General features: G+C 50.5%; 1 protein-coding gene across 19 annotated transcripts in view; it reads left to right on the top strand.

The window, feature by feature from the left end:
• LOC126923099 (ephrin type-B receptor 1-B) overlaps positions 1–18,307 on the top strand; it is a 93,380-nt gene that overhangs the window by 58,237 nt on the left and 16,836 nt on the right. For all 19 annotated transcript variants that reach the window (XM_050736182.1, XM_050736169.1, XM_050736180.1 and 16 more), the window contains exon 4: positions 17,933–18,218. In XM_050736182.1, the coding sequence (XP_050592139.1) occupies positions 17,933–18,218 (286 nt within the window). The remainder of the gene's footprint in view (positions 1–17,932; positions 18,219–18,307) is intronic.

Below are 18,307 nucleotides of genomic sequence, written 5' to 3'. Positions count from 1 at the left end.
TCAACGTAGAAGGGAATCGGCCGACGACAGGCAAGGACGAGAACGTTCGGTCCACGTTGCTCGTGCTTCTCCACCGGGTCTCCGGCTTCCTCGCGGTCGATGAGCCGAGACGTTTTATCGAGACACTCGATAGATGTACGATCCTCGGATCGTCTTCGGTCAAGACTGGATCGTTGTCGCGTGATCTGCATCGTCGGTCCTTTATTTCATCCTGTCCCTCGTGACTATCCGACCGTGTACCGCTCTCGTCACAGCACGGAAAGAGAAGCGTGGAAGCGTAGCGCGTAAGAAGAACGTGGAAGGCGAAGGAAAAAGGAAGAACAGGTCCGCGGAGAGGCCATGTTTTTCATGCGTTTCGCTCTTTGACAGGAAGTCGCGCTCTCGCGTCCCGCCACGATTCCATCGAACCGCGATTATTCGCTATTTTCTATCAGAAATTTTCGCACGGCCTGTCGTTGGTTAAAAGCCGTTTTTCGCGCTCGTTAATCGTACCGTTTAATTGCCGCTCTAGTATCCATGTTCGTTCGTTCGTTCGTTCGTTCGTTCGTTTGTTCCAACCCCCGGTGTTCTCTTCGATACTTTATCGTTTTTGCAGGGAACGTCGTAAATTCGTGGAATTCGCAGTGTCGTAAATCTAGCCGCCCTCGAAGCGCTACCGTGAACGTTCCCGTGATAATTACCAGAGCTCCGAAACGAAAAATAAGCCCGGTTCAACGACACGCGAATCCAGCCGTTCGTGAGCCAGTCGTACGTGGTCGAAACGATTTGTCCGATCGCCTAACGGATCTCGCAGCAGGCAGAGGAGGACGGGGTTCCTCTCGCGATTGCAAGAGGCAATTTTTTCCATCGCACCGATACGCCGCTTCTTTTGCTCCTTCTCTCGTCGTCCCTCTGCTTCTTCCTTCGCGCTTCCACCCACCGGACGAATCTTCCGAAATTCCGTTTTCGCTTTCGTCGATAGCCCCTCGACGTACGGAGACACTCGACCAACCTCGGATGGAACGAAATTAATGCTAATCCCCTGGAATTAATCCCCCGAGCCAAACGAGAGAATAGAGGTGGGTTACTCGGAGACACGCCATCGGTCACACGAGCGTCAGACCGTTTCCACGGGATTAATCATCCCGCATCTCTCTCTCTCTCTCTCTCTCTCTCTCTCTCTCTTTTCTCTCTCTTTCTGCTTCTTTTTTGGTCGATAGCGTTTCGAGGTTTCACGACATCGCGATGGGTCGTCGTTTTATTCCTTCGTACTCTCTGCTCCTCTTTCGACGCGGTGACGCAAGGCAGAATTTTTGCGTGTCGACTACGGTGGTGATTTAAAAGCGGTAAATCTCGGTCGAGCAAAATATTTGTTTGCGCCCTTTTAATGGTTAAACCGACCGTCGTGAGACGAAAACCAGCAAGAGACTCGTCGCTGTTCGCGAAGATGTTGGGAAGAGTTTGTCGGGTTATCTTTTATCGAAAGTGGCAAGGAATCGGGGCGTCGTCATCGCGGCCTCTGTCGTATCTGCTTCGATCTCGACATCTGAATCAGTGGTGTCGATCCCTTTCGTATCGCGTGACCGTGCAGGTTAAAAAAAACCTATGCTTTCTCTATCCTTCTTAAACGGCCTCTCTACGAGAGCGTGTCCCTTTTGTTCTTCTCGCGTTGCTGCCGCCTGCACCGGCGTTGTCCTCACCTACGGCATGCTGTTCGGGTTTAACGATACACCAGCGAGGACGAAACAGACGAACGATCGTTTATTAGAACTGATAGCGTTTTAACTGGCTGAGATATTTCAGGCGGTCGAGTCAGGAAGACGGAGGAGAAGACGAAGAAGAAGAAAACAAAAGGAGGGACGAGAAGAGGGGGAGCAAAGAGCACGATCTATAGCTTATCCAAACCAATCTACGCGAGCGTTCGTTTATTACGCTGTTGGACAGTGTGCGCCAGCGTTTGGCCAAGATCATCCTCGTTACTAAGCGTGTGGGCCGAATTCCACTCGATTAAGATTTAATTTTTAAATCACGACCACTCGTCGCAACGAATTTACATCGCGACACGTGCTCTTCTCTTCTCTTCTCATCTCCTCACTTCTCTTCTCTTCTCTTCTCTTCTCTTCTCTTCTCTTCCCTTCTCTTCCCTTCTCTCCTCTTCTCTTCTTTTCTCTTCTCTTCGTTCTCGTTGGACCGCGAGCCCCCATGATGTTTACATCGTGAATTTCCCTTTGACGAGGGGCCAAAGGATTTCGTGATGGATGGAGCTCGATCGTCCGCCGATTGTCCCTCGATATTGTCACGATGATTGCAGGCCACGAGTCGTCGACCTCTGTTCGAGCGCGACACAGTTTGACACAGTTTTAAGTATCGTGTGATCTCTGCCGCGAGACTTTTCTCGTCGTTCGATGGGAGCAATTAGATGCGAAAGAGGATCCGTCGAATTTTAGTCGGGGTTTCGAAGCGTCGCGCGAAATTCGACGAGCGTTTATTAGCGAGCGTTATAACGAATTTACGGTAGATAATAGCGAGTTGCGACGCGGCCTCGTCTAATTAGCCTAAAGTTTATTACAATGTGAACGGTTGTTATTTTCATAACAACCGTTTCGTTTTTTTGTGCAAAGGTACGATCGTCGTAAAGTACAACGCGCGCGTTAATTAAGAGGGAAAAGGCACGGTTCGTTGCTTATTGCAGTTTTCTGCATCAATCGTTTGGCCGAGGTTGGCAATGAAAGCGCAAAGGGCTTCTAAAAGACTTCTACCGGCAGAATTCAGTGAAATATACCGCGAGCGTATATCGTATACAACGAGACAAGGGATTACGATCCACACACCGTGCTAGGATCTCTTCCTCCCTCGCGCCGGTCTTTGGCCACGGAGAGATCGGCCTCGGTTCTTGCGAATGCGACCAACGAACCGCGTTCTTTATGGGTTTTCCCGTCGTCTTTTATTCATCGGCTCGCGTACATGCACAAGGTACGCGCCGATGAAAAATTTGTTACCGATTTACCCGTCATCTAACCCCTCGATTACGCTTCGTCGGTGTTTTCGTTGAGGAAGCTTTTATTCGGCGAATGATCAGCTGCAGCCGAAGGAAACCATCCAATCTCGATTTACGCTACAGACGTGTGTTTCATCACCGCCTCATCCGCTGTCTACGATATTTCGTACTTTGCCGTTTTGAACTCGACGATCTTGTAAGACGTGAAAAAGGCGTGCTGCTGTTATAAAGAAAGTTCCCCACGACTCGCGAAAATTTTCCCACTTTAAAGAACCGAATCGAGCGTGTTGCACGAACGTAACATCGGCTACTTGATATTCCTTTAACGTCTCTTTGATATTTTGAAATAGCACGTTGAAAACGTTTTCGCGGATTAGACGTGTACGTTCTTCCGCGTTTTCCACGATCACGGATAAATCCTGACCTAGCTCGAGCTATCCAGAAGACGACGACGACGACGACGTTGGAGAAACGAATGTGTCTACGGTGGCTGAATAACAACGGTTCTCTGGAAGCCCGCTCGAAGGGACAGACGCGTGCAGGCAAAGCATTATGCGCGCGTGTCAATCTCCAGCGGCGTGCTTGCCCCTTTCGCGAGGATTAATGAAAGCTGCATCAAACCCGAACCGTCCGCGTGCAGGACGACTCTTGCGCAAACATCGGGCTTCGGTACGTTCTCGAGGGCATGCAGCCTCGTATTCCGTCGTTCGTCGTACTTCGATTCTCCTCTCACGGGTCTCTCGCCGTCCAAATAAATTTTTTTCCTCCCCACGACGCTCTGTCTCCTCTCTTCTCTAGCTCACTTTGAAATTCAGCCGTGCGTCGCGCGATATTTTCGATATACGATATACGAAGAAAGGCCGCGGTGCATTTCCTGTCAACGCGTTTCTCTACGCTCTCGGAACAAAATTCCTTTCGACGGTGGAAATATCAAACTCTCCGGTAAAACATCACCGGCGAACCCTTTTACCAGAGCGCGCGACCTCAAAAGTAATTTCCAGGAATTAAAATCATAAAAATGACAAGCAACGTGAATACTAAAATCCGCGCCTTTCCTCTTTTCCCGCGGCACAAAGAGAAACAGGCCAGCCTGACGAGTACGAAGCATACAAACGCACGCGCGCCCGCCCCGGATGGGTCCACCTCGAGTCACTAGCAGCATAAATTCAACCTTCTGAACTTTCTCGTTCCTTCCATTTTCGTATCTTTCTCTCTCTCTCTCCCTCCCCCGCCCCCTTCCACGCATCTCAAATTCACGACGAATTAATAAGATCGCAGACGGAATAATTCCGACGCGGCACTTTGATCAGATTGTGCACCACTCTCGCTCGCAGCTTAACTCTTCAACGCTTCAGCTTAAAGTGGTTCGATGCTTTACGATTGCGGTCGTTAACTCGATTCTCGGGCGCTCTCTTCCTGTTATTTTTCTTCATCTTCCACGAACCGAACAATGCCCAAAGCTGCATTAAGGTACTTACGTACGTGAGTTCTTTCGCCGAGAGGATAGGTCGAATGCGTTTCGAAAGTTAAACAGTCGAGGATCCCGCGGCCTCTCTGATGTCTCGGCTAAGCCACTCGACCTTCGTGGTAACCACGAATTTTATGTACATCACGGAATAGATCGGATGGAGATTTAATTTCAACCGAAAATATAGTATCGTATATACGACTGTTCCTTGACTTGGTTTAAATCGTCCCGATATTCCTGGCACGAAGACGAAGTTATTCAAATAGTGGAGTTGCCCCTTGGCGAGATTTATGCCGCGAAATGGTTAACTCTGGCGTCTGCCACTCGTTTGTAATGTAAAAATCCGATTTACGAGGTTTGATTGCACACTGCGCTCGCATTTAATCCGGTCCTCGAGCTACTTCTCCAGACCTCCGCGTTCGTTGCACTCTGGTGCGAAGGGGTTAAACTCGTCGAAACGATCGGAACTGGATCGAAGATGACCGAGAACGCGTACGAAAAGGCGCGCAAACACGAGACGAACGGGAGAGGACGAACGAAGGGAAGTTAGGAAACGGAAGAACGGGGAGCGGCAGTGGCTTTGAACGGAGCTGTCTGTCTACCATCGGGTATCTAGGATGGCAAAGCCTCTCCTAATGTATCTGTACGTTTGCCATTACGATTCGGTGCGCGTGGGTTAAACTAACGAGACCGGGCGACTGCGAGCGAGAGGGTGAGAAGAGATCAGGCAGGCAAGGGACAGCAGCGGTGGCGGACGACGAAAGCAGGCAGGCTGTGCGCCGGTGTTGGATTAAAGAAAGATGGAAAGCGCGAGCGCGATCGGAACGGAGAAAAAGGTTAGAGAGTGGAATACGTGACGAGGAGAAGGCGCGGCAGAGAAACACCGGGAAAGGGAGAAAGAGGGATATAGAGAGAAGGGGTGAGTTTCCATCTCGATTCGGCCCGGTTTCCATAGCGACTGGAACGTGACCACGTTGCCCATGGGGAAGATGCAGCGAAAGAAAGACGAATATAGACAAGGGGATCGAAAGGAAGGAGAGAACAAGAGAAAGCGTCACGGGTGCGCGATATCGGCACACACGTTCCTCTCTCCCTCTCTTCCTGGTTGCCTCGATGTAGCAAAGAAAAGAAGAAGGAAGGGTAGAGAGCGGGATAAATGGATACAGCGGGTAGAGAAGAGAGCGGTTAAATCAACCGTGAGGTCACGTGGGAGCACGGTAGACCCTTCGAAAAAGTTGGAGCGCAACGAGAAAAAGTAGCGACTCCGTTGCTCGCTGCAGAGTCGCCTGCAATTGAATTCGCCCGGGCCACGAACTTGCTGGATGGAAACGCGGCCGTTTCAGCTCTAGCTACACTCGTAACAGGAGTAATAAAATTTTCGTCGGTCGGGAAAATGCGCAGCCCCTGGTTCACTGACTAGAAACAACCTCGCAGACACGACGAAGGAAGAAACCACCTGCCCGAGTCGGATGATAGTCATCTCGACCGTTCGATGATCGATAAAAGTAGTCTTGGGAAATTTCGAAGCGGCACGCTACGAACGCGAAAAAAACGATCCATGGGCTACGCCGAGGACACTCGAGTTTTGGGTTTATCCCGTGAGAGAGAGAGAGAGAGGAGGATTGCCAATTTGTCGAAGGGGTCTCGGCCGGTTGCACTCTCGGTACCGGTTGGATTGGCACCGCGGTTCGACCCCCTCGAAAGAACCTTGCGCCACAACGAGATCCCTCGCAGTTATCGCGAGTATTGCCCGCACAAACACATCTTAACCGTCGGCACGTACTTTTAACTGGAATCGATGATTCATCTCGTGGCATTGTTGCTCCGAAATGAGCACCGTGCTCCACCAGTTTTCCCTCGGAACGAGACACGCATACCAAAGCTTACGTGCCTCCTACGACAAGGAGGAACGCGAACTGACAGCAGGGGCGAAAGTCAATTTGGAAAACCTCGGCGTGTTCCGACTCGACGAAAGCCGAAGAAGGAACACGGAGGGTAGTGGGATACGTGTCGGACGGACGGCAGGAACGCAATCAACGGCACCCACGAAACTGGCATTTCGGAGAGAGAAGACACCACCCCTTCGATTTACTGCCATCGCGTAATTTCGTCGGTTCTTTGGCCTATTTCGTTTTACGTGCAAAGATTTTTGTCATTTTTCGTCTCCGAGGACACCCTTTGATTTTTATCGCAAGCTAATTCCTGGTCTTTGCGCCGGTAACGAAAATAACAAAATTTTCTTCCACGCTTTAAGCCTTAACGCTTGAAATATTTCTATACAATTTTATTTTGAAGATACGAATCGACGTGAAAATCTGACATTTTCACAAACGTATAAAATATCGTGCAACCACTACGTGGGTAGCTACTTTTGCTTGACAACGTAAAGGTCGATTCACACGTTTCTACCACGACCAGGAAGCAGAAGTTTCGATACGCGTGATAAAATGACTGTGCCGTTGATAAAGTAGCCGTAATTCGATCTTAGGAAGGGAATCTGCTCGTTATCGCTGGACCGCGTCGTCGCGCGATCAACCCATGCAGTTGCATATAATATCGCGCGATTTTATTGCGCCGACAACTACGAGCTACAGTGTCGATTACGCTACCGCTAGTTACGAAAAACGTCTTCAACCGCAACGAGGAAAATTTAATCAAAGACGTTAGCCGAACGGAGCGTCGAGGTGATTGATAAAACTCGAACGGTATTCTGTTTTGAATATTTTCGACGTTATTCGATAGCACGCGCGGTTCGTATCGTTGCCTGTTACTTTCAATTCGCCGGTGACGTGTCTCACGCCATTGTTCGCCTGCTAGGAAGGATGCGTTGCGTCGAATCGAAACGTAAAAAAGAAAAAGTTGCGTGGCTGGTAAAAGAGAGCGAAAGTACCGTTTGCAGTCGGACGCGTCTCTCCGTTCGTTCCTTTTCACGCTCTCCGTGGGACAGGTCTTCCTAATCCGCGGAGGGGTCATTTCCCAAAGAAAAATGTGGCGCTCGTTAAAATTATCTACGACACCGGAGAGGAAAGCAGTCTGAGTTAGAGAAATCGGGTGGAAAATAAAAAGTCGCAGCTGATAAGGCTCGCTACAGTACCGAATGGGGGAGAAAAAGAGGAAAAGAGAGAGGCGAGAGAGCGAAGAGGAGCTGCGAACCGACAGTCGAATTAACTTCTCTAGGTATTTCGACCTTTGCTCGTTTTGTCATTGTCCCCGCGGATAAGGATCTACCGAGCTCGCGCACACCCTGCGTACATATATTTTTAGTCCTTTATGAGCGAGGGAGGAGGATGGCACGCACACGGAGAGCGTGTGCCCTCCGAGTGGTTCTATAAAATATGAGGGACATTAATATTCCGAGCCTGCCGAGAAGAGGTGGTGGATGGAAAGTGGGTAGAGCGGAAACCGGCAACGAGAATCCACCGAGGCAAAGTGGAAACTACTGTCCACTCGGTATTTCGAGAAACCCTGGCCTGCTTTCGTCGCCCTGTAATTGCTCTCTTCTTCGCACCTACGTACGGCACATGTTTTTCTCTCGTACGGCCGAACCCTCGCTCTCGGCCGATTTTCTCGCGCGAACCCTGCAAATCGCAAGATGAGACTCCTCTCGTAGTCGATTTCGACTACGGACGACGAGCATTGCGAAGGAGCGAGAGTATAATACCAGGTACATTCTGGTACACAGATATATACGGCGACGCTCCGACGGTTGTTTTGCCTAAATTCGCGCCTAAAATTACCCAACCTCGCCATTCATGCTACTGTACGAGACGGTATCTCCGACTCGGTGTGACGTAAATCTAGCGACTACACCGACGACGATTGTAAAAATTCATATTTTTATAAACACGACTAAAAAGAACGCCTTTGTTTCGTCCACTAAATATCTTATCGAGTAGTTGGACTTATATCGTGGATTTTACTATGCTTTTTCGCTTGTTCCGACGCTTCTACGCCTCGCTGCTACGAGTTCGCACACGAGTCTGCCAAGTTGCCTTTTTAACGAGAGTCCTCGATCGGATGCGGACGTGGCAAAGGGATGCGAGTATCGTTTGGAACTGGTAGCTTTTGACTTTTTGAATCGCTCGTCTCCGTGCAAAAATCTCGCCTCGGGATAAACACACTTAAAAGTTAGCGCGAGTTCGCGGTTCGCAAGGACGTGATTCTCGTGGAAAAAATACGGCCACGGAAGGAAGAGCACCAGGGTGAACGTATAGCTCGGTTACATTGTATCTCGCGGTGGTCCTTGATCGCGATTGGACCAGACTCGAGCGAGATTGGATCTGCGAGTATCGATCATGCATCGGCCTGGGCTCCTCCATTCGAGTACTAATGGAAAGACTGGTATTCATGTGAACGGCCTTCGGGGCTTCTGCAGGCCGTTGCCTGCGCACGTCCGTCCTCTCCTTCTCTTCTTCCCGTTTCTTACTTCTTTCCTCCTCCTATTTCCCCTTCTCTATTCTTTCGTCCCTTTTCCTCTTCAACCTCCCCTTCACCACCGCCTCCTCTTTCTTTTCTACTCGGTTCTCGCTGCTTTTCATTCTCTTTGTCCGTCGTTCGCTCGCTTTCTCCTTCTCCATCGCGCGCCTCCAGATCCCCGTATATCTGTCATCTAGGCCGCGTCGTTAGAGGAGAAACTGTGTTTATTGACACGAGTCGTCGAGTGGCTCGTCGCGTTTCCTCTTCCCCTGCACGCGTTCGTGAACGTGCTACGACAAACTGTGTGCACGGCTTAATGCGCTACCAGTTGAAATCTTACCGGCGCCACGCGCGTCTTTCCGCGAGAATTTCGTCCCGCGAGATTCAGCTGATAATGGATTAGAGCCAGGCCGACGGCTAAAGACGAGACCAAAGAGGGTGATACCCTAGTTACCGTCGATCATAGGCTGCGGACGCGTGTTCCCACAACGTTTTCAAGTAAGACGCACCTTGTCGAAAATAAGCAAGCGTTCGGACACTCACGAATAGCAACGTATTCGCAGAAGTCTGGCGGTATCGTTCGAATCTTTGGAGAACCGAGTAAATTTTGATAACGCGGTAGAGCTCCAGGAAATTCCACGTAACAACGATCCCAAGATTCGCAGCAGCAAAGATCCGGCAATCTTTAAACGTGTATGGTGTTAGGTGAATCCGAGAACCTCTGTTCTTCCTACGGCTTCTGGGTTCTACTTTATGTTATGGATTCTTCGAGCACCGTTATACTCTTCTGGCGGTAGTTTCCCGAGGGAGCTGCAATTTCCGTCCTTTCGTGGATACGAAAGTTTCACGGAACTCTTCGAGGAGATTAATTCGGAAATTTATCATTGCTGCGAAGAAAAGGCGCTGCTGACCACCGTTGCCAAGTTATTCCACTGAAGAAAAATAAAAATTACCCGCAACGATGGATTAAAATTCTCACTCGCGCAAGTGACTAACGAGAATTTCCAATTCCGCGAGCTGTGTTGTTCTTTGAGTTCGTATCGCGCCTCTGTTCACGACCCCTTGACCACGGAGATATCCTGGAGATTCCGGAGGGTGGATTCGATGTCGCGTGTCTTTATTCGAGTATTCTCCGAAATCCCGAATTCGACTCGCTCCGGATCGAGATATATCTTCTCCCTGCGTATACAACAAATCCTCGTTACGTAATGCATTCTCATTGCGTTTTGCCTACCCCTGTATTTTCCACGAATGCATAAAAACTCGCGATAACGCATTTTTTCAGGCTTTTATAAAGAAAACAGAGCGTAGCAATTATCGTCGATATTTTTGTTAAAGTACAGCGTTGCTTATACGCAATACTCGAATTGCTAGAAATCGGGATACGAAGGACATGCAGATACTTTACGGACAGAATGTTTTTGGACGTAGAACAAAACTTTCGTAGAACAAAAAACCAACTGGCTCTCCTCCATTTTTCCAGTCGTGCTATCTCTACAAAGCTTATCTTGGCGACGATCAAACAGGGTGCCGAGGCGGCATTATTTTTTTGGCCGGGTGTCCTCTTCCGTTTCCTCGGAGCGCGAACGCGACACAGGGTGCTCGAGCCCTCGTGAAATTCCTAATTAAGATTCGGGAGACGAAACCCGGGTGAGAGAAGCGAGAAGACCCTCTTCTGCCACGCCGTGTCCCGGCTTCTCTTCTCTCCTCTCCTCTCCTCTCTGTTCGCCTCTCTCGTTGCCTTTCTTCCTAGGTGAGAGAGCATAGCCGCGGGCCATTGTGACTGGAGCGTACCCCTCGGTCGTTACCCACATTGTTCCATTGTTGGATTATCATAAACACAGTTTCATTATTACGATAAAGATGGCACGTAGCCCGAGAGCGTAGCGTCGAACGAGCCAGGAGAAACGCCACCCCCGGGGAAAAGCGAACTCGGAAACTCAATTTCTCTGGCCAGGAAAAGGGATGGCCGCGTCGCGCATCCGCTCATCTCCGCTCATCTCCGCCTCGACGTTGCACACTGTTTCAGAACGGGAAAAAATTACAATTCCGATCGTTTTTCTGTTACACCTAAATTTCTTTTTCTTTCAAGTTTCTAAATCGTTAAAGAATTTTAAGCATTTTTTTACGGCATACGTCTGGCGCTAGACGTGGTTGCAAGACGCGGCATCGTTCACGGGCTAGACAACTGTGAAAATATTTGACCGGGCAGAGAGTCGGCCGAGGAAACGCTCGATTAGCCGGGGAATCGTATTTTTAATTTAATAATCTGGTCGACTCGGCTGCGGGAGATACACGGATGCGACGAGCGGCTTCCTCCAGCCCCCCTTATATTCGGTCGGAAGAGGCGGAAGGGAGTACGCGCGTCGATATTTCCCCGAATCGAAAGGCAATTCCGATAAAATAACTGCGGGCGTGAAAGGTCGCGAAAGGAAGAGGGGGAAACGAGCTCTCGAACACAATGGTCGTAGGAAAGCCGTTCGCCGGCAGGTGAAGATCGTTTTGCCGCGTACCATCTGGACGACCATTGTACGGCTCGTGTATCGACGTGTTCCGAGGACTCGATTATTATCCAAATATCGTGTCCATCGGCGGAACCGCAGTCGGCGACGATGCTAAAACCAGTTCAAATAGCTAACGAGACTTCGATCGAGGCTCTCGCCGGCATGCAACCTACCGTGCAACTTGACCAAAAAATTGCTCGCCGTTTACGCGTAGTGGGCTGCGAAAACTGCGCGTTGACGTCTGGTCCACTTTATTGGGATCCTTCGTGGACCCGTAAATTTTAATCAACGCATAGTTCGCTTCTCGCGTCGCCTCTGCGTTAGTCTACGTTACGCGCGTACGCGGGGATCGATCTGTACGGGCTACCGAAATTCCTCGACTATTTCTAAACAGTCACCGAAAGTCCGTTATAGCTGACTTTGGCGGAAAGCGAAGCGTGGACGAGTCGAAGGACAATGTCCCGTTAAATTTTGCGTAGTCGCGGAACGCGCAGGTCTCGTTCGGATATCGGTGCCGCGCGACTGCACTGGAGGGCGTCAGATGCGCCTCATTCGTGTGCACGTTCCCTGTCACGACGAGTAATCGAGTATATAATGGATTCCTGCGACTGCGATACGTCAAACTGACAGGTCCAGGGGCGTGTGTCGAGGGCTCCGGCCGACCAGGTCCTTCGATATTAAAGCCAAACCCCTCGGCCTCACCCTCCTCCAGCTAATTCGTGACGATTTTACGAAGCCGCTATTTTTCTTCCTTTTCTCTCGTTCCAGTCCGAAGGACGGAGAGAACAAACGAACGCAACGAGACGCGAATCTTTCATCCTTCTCCGTGTTCCCTTTCCTCCCTCTTACGAATTAGCATAAGATCAGTTCCGCTCGCGCGCATCCCCCAACCGCATCAGGCAGCGGCGAGGGTTGAGATCGAACAGGAAGAGAAAAATTACATCGAGTATGCAGAACGATCGAAGCCGGCGGATCCGCAATTTTACCCCACGTTCGATCGCCGGCTCGTTGCAGCGAGCCCATAACCCGACGTGCCGGCTCGTCTGCTTCACGATCATTGCCCGGCTACGCCCCTTACGCGCCGACACTCGTCAGCCAACTCGAAATAGCACCGGGATATCGCTCGGTGTATCTTTGGACCAGACTCCATTCACACTCTCCAACTCCACGCAACTCGCGCGTTGGATGTTCGCGAGTCTCTCGTTCTTGTTGTCGGTGCTTTTATTGCCGTGGCCTGCGTGGCTGACTGTTTGTCGGCTGGCCGAGGTTTCCCGACGTCGGAGTAAATCGCGTTGCCCAGCGTCGCATACGTTTTCGGCGACCAACGTTGTTACGCAAAGAACGATGACTCGCGGATGACCGCGGAATTCGCTCGAAAGCCATAGATTATCGTAGAAGCTACTCGGGAGGTCAAGGTTCCGACGTACCCCGGGCCGCGAATTTTTATACAAATTCGTACTTTTGTATAAAAGTTCGTAATTGATATGGAACGGTAAACGATCGAATGAAATACGATAAAACTTTTTTGCTGGTTGAATTCGTCAATCTGTACACGAGTTGCTATTATCCGAACCAAAATGAATAGGTTAGCGAGAAAAATTTACGATCCTCCTTACGCCGTGGTCGGATAAATGAAGGTTCACCGTACGTTATATTCGTGTCCAAGTACGCACGAATAGTAGCGTACACCTTGGCAAGAAGCGAGATAAGAAGCGAGAGACGAGTTCAGAGTCGGCCAAGCTCTTTCAAAGAAGCTTGGAAATGCACGGGCCACCCCGTACGGTCGAGTTTTCAGACCCCCACGTGACCGAGCAGCCCTCCTCGTTACAGCGTGACGTGCCGTCTCGTCAGGGGCGACGGTCATTGGCGCGTTCAGCCCTTCCGACACGCGACACCGACGACACGTCGAGTTAACTCGAAATATTACGACGCCAGTTAGGCTCATTACGGATGGATGGCTATCGATGGACACGAGTCGTCGTCGTCGTCGTCGTCGCCGCTGATACCTTACCGCGAGACAACCGCTGAATTCCCTCAGCGACGAGTTTCAAATAGGAATTCTTCTTCGTTTGCCGAGTGCCGCGAAAATACGGGGCGAGGTCAGAATCGTTTCTCGTGGAACGCGATAAACTTGGATCTAGGGTCGTCCTTGGACGATCTAAATGCCTCGTTCGATGGGCCGGTCGTAACCGTCGACAGTTTCGTCGCGGAAGTTGACGCGATTGTCGGCGATTTTTCCACGCGACGAATCGAAATACCGACATCGGCGCGGTGTAATCGAATTTTCGCAGAAACCTCGTCGCCGTCAGGAGTCGATTTCCCGATCATAAATCCGACGGCTGAAAATTGCTTCGCAACGCTCCGATGCCGAGAGAGAGAACGATTTGTCCTATTCCGTGATCCCCCGACGAATAATCCGGGAATAAATTCTCATCCGATCGTTTCTTTACCCTCTTTTCGTCTCGATATTTTCTCCCTTTTCCGCGTAACGCAGCCATCGAAAGAGAAATCTCAGTTAACGCCCGAGACCCATGGAAATGCTGCTTAAATGGTGTTTCCACGCACTTTCCCCATGCCGAGGCGCCGCTGTATCAGACCGAGGGTGCCGAATAAACGGCTACATAAAGTTCAGCATTGCCGTGCAATCACCCCTAGCACCATACGGAGGGTGGTCAGCTCTTTCGGCCACACATATGTGCACTTGCTCGAGCACGACCCTCTTTCATCTCTTCGTATCGAATACCTCTACCGCTTCTTTAAAAGCAGCAACGAGAAACTTCTCGCCCAGCCATTTTCCCGTTAAGCGAATCCTCTCGGAAACCAAACCGATCAAACCTACTTTTTGTTCGTTTCCTGATTTCGTTACGTACCGAGGTTCGATAAATAACCTCGTCTTGCTACGGCGTTAATGAAATTTCAAAATGTTTTGTATTAAGTACGCGATATATTCGGGAAAAGTTTCCTCGAGCGTGCAAATACTTGAAGCACGTTCTATCGACAGAGTCTTTGTCTTAGCAGCCTGAACGTGATTCGCGATGGTCGATTTCGCAAGAAACGATCGGGCAAAAAACGATTCCGCATTGACGATAGACGATAGACGCGCAAGCTGTTCGATCGTATTTCCGCCGGCGCAACTTGCCCTCCAGTTAATTTAACTTTCGCGATTCCGTGGACCGTGTTACTCGTGGCCCGCGGTAACGCGCGTTCCTATGGAACAGCCGGTAGAATGTGATGCACGTAGCACGAGCAAGAGAGTAGTACGTGCGCCCGGTTGCTGGCAGCCCCAAGGGCGAGGGACGATGGTCGGGAACGAGAGCTCGATATATATTAAGATCTACAAACCCTCCGCTAGACCGAAAGTTCGTCCATCCCCCACGCAACCCCCTAAGTCTTCTCTCTAACTCCTTTTGCCCCGCTCGACCGGAGCTACACCATCGGAATTGCGATTATGGTGGCAATATTACGGTTCACCGAGGGAGAGAGGAACCGTTTCGTTCCTAGAGCTACGTGGCCACGGAATAAGGAAGGAACGAACAGACGGAGAAGGCTTCCTCTGCCCCTTCGTCTGTCCGCAAGATTCCCTCTTCCAACAAGTCGTACTACGAGCCGCTCGCTCGCAGAGCTTATTGGCTTTATTTCGAAACCGGCAGTTCATATCTATTTACTGGCGCAGGGTGATCCACGAGGAAATAGAAAACGGCGAGTGACTCGACGAGACTGGTCTGCCTGCTGTGGCCAGGGATGCTCGTGTTCCCCGACAAATCGATAGCTTAATGCCTCGTTCGTGTAACGTGCGTTACACTTTATTGACGACGACTGAGTTCCATCGTTTTCCGTGAACAAGAACGCGGAATTCCTCCGACGAACGAATAACAACGCGGAACGAAACTTTTTCCCCTATTTTATTCGTCGAGTAAGATTCTTTCTCGGGTCAACGTCCGTTCTGGCGTTCTCCTAATTTAATTCTCTTCTATCGATCTCGTTGTATTTTATTTATTGTTACACTAGCGATGCTCGAGCCTCGGCGTTACGTCACGCGAACTATGTAAATCAAAGGTTATCGACTCTCCGATTCTGTTCGCGCGAAAAATTCCTCCTTTCGTACAGAGGTAGCTGATTTTCCCGTCGATAGGTATCGTCTCTTGATCGGAGGAATTAGCGATCGGAAGCCGACGAGATCGATCGGACGTAGCGCGCGTTGACGGTCGTCGAGAACGACCGCGTCGACATAATTTCCGAGCGAATTAACGATCATCGATCGATGCGGCGAGGTGGAGCGCGGCGATAGTATTTTTCCGGTGGACGTAGACCGAGCGTTCGGCGTGGAGCAAATATCCTGGCCATTCGTACGCACGCAGCAATTAAAACCGACGAGTGAAATATATTTGGCTGTCGTGTTCCCACCGAGTTCGCGCATTTGCCTCTCCATCGACTCGCATCGCCATCGTTCTCCAACGAATCTTTCTTTATCTCGACCGATTTCGGAAACAACATCTTGGATACAAAGTGGATTGGTGTGGCGACGGTCGATCGATTTCGGCTAATTGAGAGGCGCTGCTCGCGATCCGACAAATTCGCCGTTTCATCCGATAAAGAGTGGCACGCTAACGTATCCGAGCCGCGAAACGCGTTAAGTGGCGTAATTAATTTCGCTTGGAATCTCGCCATCGTACCGCACCGAAAGACAGATTAAAGAAGTAGCTTGGACGTTGATATACCATTCGGCCTCTCTCTCTCTCTCTCTCTCTCTCGGTTTCTCCTTTGCCTTTTCTCGTTCTCTTTTTCTCCGATTCCCGTGGCGATGAATAATTTCGGGGAAGAATCGTGCCGTCGGGAAATCCGGCTCGCCGAAAAATCGTAGCGGCGCGGCGCGTTAAAAAGAGGACGTCTCGGCGGGACTCAATTAAATTCCGCGGGCGTTAACGACGCGCGTACACTCTGTCTTTTTTCGGTTCGCGGCAGCCTCTGGAAGCCTCCGACGAAAGAACGGAATGAAAGCGGTTGCCGAGGGACGAAGAGGGACGAAGAAGGAGAAATAGAGGGAGAATGAAATGGGCGGGTGTAGAATTTACCGTGCTAACGCAATTTCCCAGGCGATAAAGCTGCCGCGTAGGCGTCGAAATAACATCTCTACGACTTTTCTTCGTTCCTCTAATAGTCTTCGCGCCGTGCGATATTACCTGACGCGTTCTACCTCTTATGATTCCTTCGCCGAGAATATAACATCGGGTCGAGCGAATGCCGGTCAAAGTCGTTTCGTTTCTTAGGTAATTGCGATCGGCGCGTGATCCTTTAAACGCGTTCGTTAACGACCACGCAACGAGCCGCCGTGACTTTTCTGATCGCCGCACGCTGACCAGAGATGAAAGAATCGGTCCTTCGTCTCGTCCATCTACCGAAACGAAATCGTTTTTTTCCCCCTTGGTCCCTGCTCGTCATCTTTCCCCGTAATAATCTCTTTGTGCTACCGAGTAACCGTACGGCTGAATTTATTGCGGCCTCCCTGCCGGAAACACGTCCGCAAGAAAATCTTCTTGGTAAGAAGCCTGATCTTCTCGATCTACCGTTTTTTGTCCGTTCTTACCTACGTAGCCTTTCCTCCGCGCGAGAGACCGAGTATCGAAAGAGAAGGAGAGAATAGTCGAGGATGAAGAGAATCATCGTCTGTCGACGAGGAGAAGGACGACTACGAAGACGACGACGACAACGACGGCGACGGCGACGACGACGACGACGACGACGACGATCGGCGACGATGGCGACGACGGCGGGTCCTTCTTGCCCGGCCGGAACTTTTTGCGGTCTCTCTCGGGACGAGCCCAAGCCGAGGGGGGCAATAAAACTAATGGTAACGCGCGCCGGTAATTCCTTGCGGTCTGTTTGTCGCAAGTCGACGACCTGGCCTCTCCGCCTCGTCATTTGCCGAGGGAGGATACCGCGTTCAACATCGACGGACAAGTGGTTCCTCGGATCGGACATGGACCAGCGTGAACCTCCTCTCCCTTTCTCTCTTTTTCGCTCATCGCTGTCCACCGATCGAGCCGATAGAGATCGGACAGAGCGTCTCTATCCGACGACTCTCCCTTCTACCACGAGAATAAATCTGTCCAAGCTGGACGCGCCGGGGCTGCTGCCTCTTTGTCCTCTGACTCGAATTCTTCGCAACTTCCGCAAATCCGTCTTCGTTGTTTCTGTAAATTCTCATCGAGGCAGTTGAAACGAGCAGAGGGAAAGAAGCTGAAGACGCGTAAAGAACGGCGAAGGGACCCGCACGCGGAGATAGCTGCGACTAGGGGTCCCCGACAAAGCTGATTTCGTTAGATGCTGACTCGGTGAAATCTCGCGTAATCCGAACGCAAACACCCGAGTCTCTTCGACGAGGATCCCGAAAGGGGATCCACGCGGCGTCTCGCGTTATTTAAACAGCGTTTATCTTATCGAGGTTCGTCCGGACGCACGCGTGGGTCAAACACCTGGCGAATAAAATGTCCCGGTGTGTGTTTTTCTCGTTAACGGTTAATCGGATCGTGCAGAATTAAGATCGTCCGTGCTCTCGTTTGATTGCAGTGGGTGGAAGAGTCGTTCACGAACTTCGACAAGGGCATCAATTGGCGGAGTTACGTCGTCTGCGACGTAGCGTACAACAACGTGAACAATTGGCTGTGGACGCCGTTCATCGAGAGGGGACCGGCGAACCGCATGTACATAGAAATACAATTCACGACTCGTGACTGCTCGTTGTTCCCCGGAAACGCGCTCAGTTGCAAAGAAACTTTCAGTCTACTTTACTACGAGTTCGACGTGGCTACCAAGGAACCGCCGCCGTGGGAAACGGATAGTTACAAGTTGATCGGTAAGCTTGCCAAACGTGTTTCTCGACTTCGCGATTCAGAAACTTTTCCGTATAGTACAAGCCGTGTAAAACTGTCGGAATTTAGCCGT

This window comes from Bombus affinis, chromosome 13, assembly GCF_024516045.1.
Source record: "Bombus affinis isolate iyBomAffi1 chromosome 13, iyBomAffi1.2, whole genome shotgun sequence".
Taxonomy (NCBI): domain Eukaryota; kingdom Metazoa; phylum Arthropoda; class Insecta; order Hymenoptera; family Apidae; genus Bombus; species Bombus affinis.
This window is presented reverse-complemented; position numbering and strand designations above follow the sequence as displayed.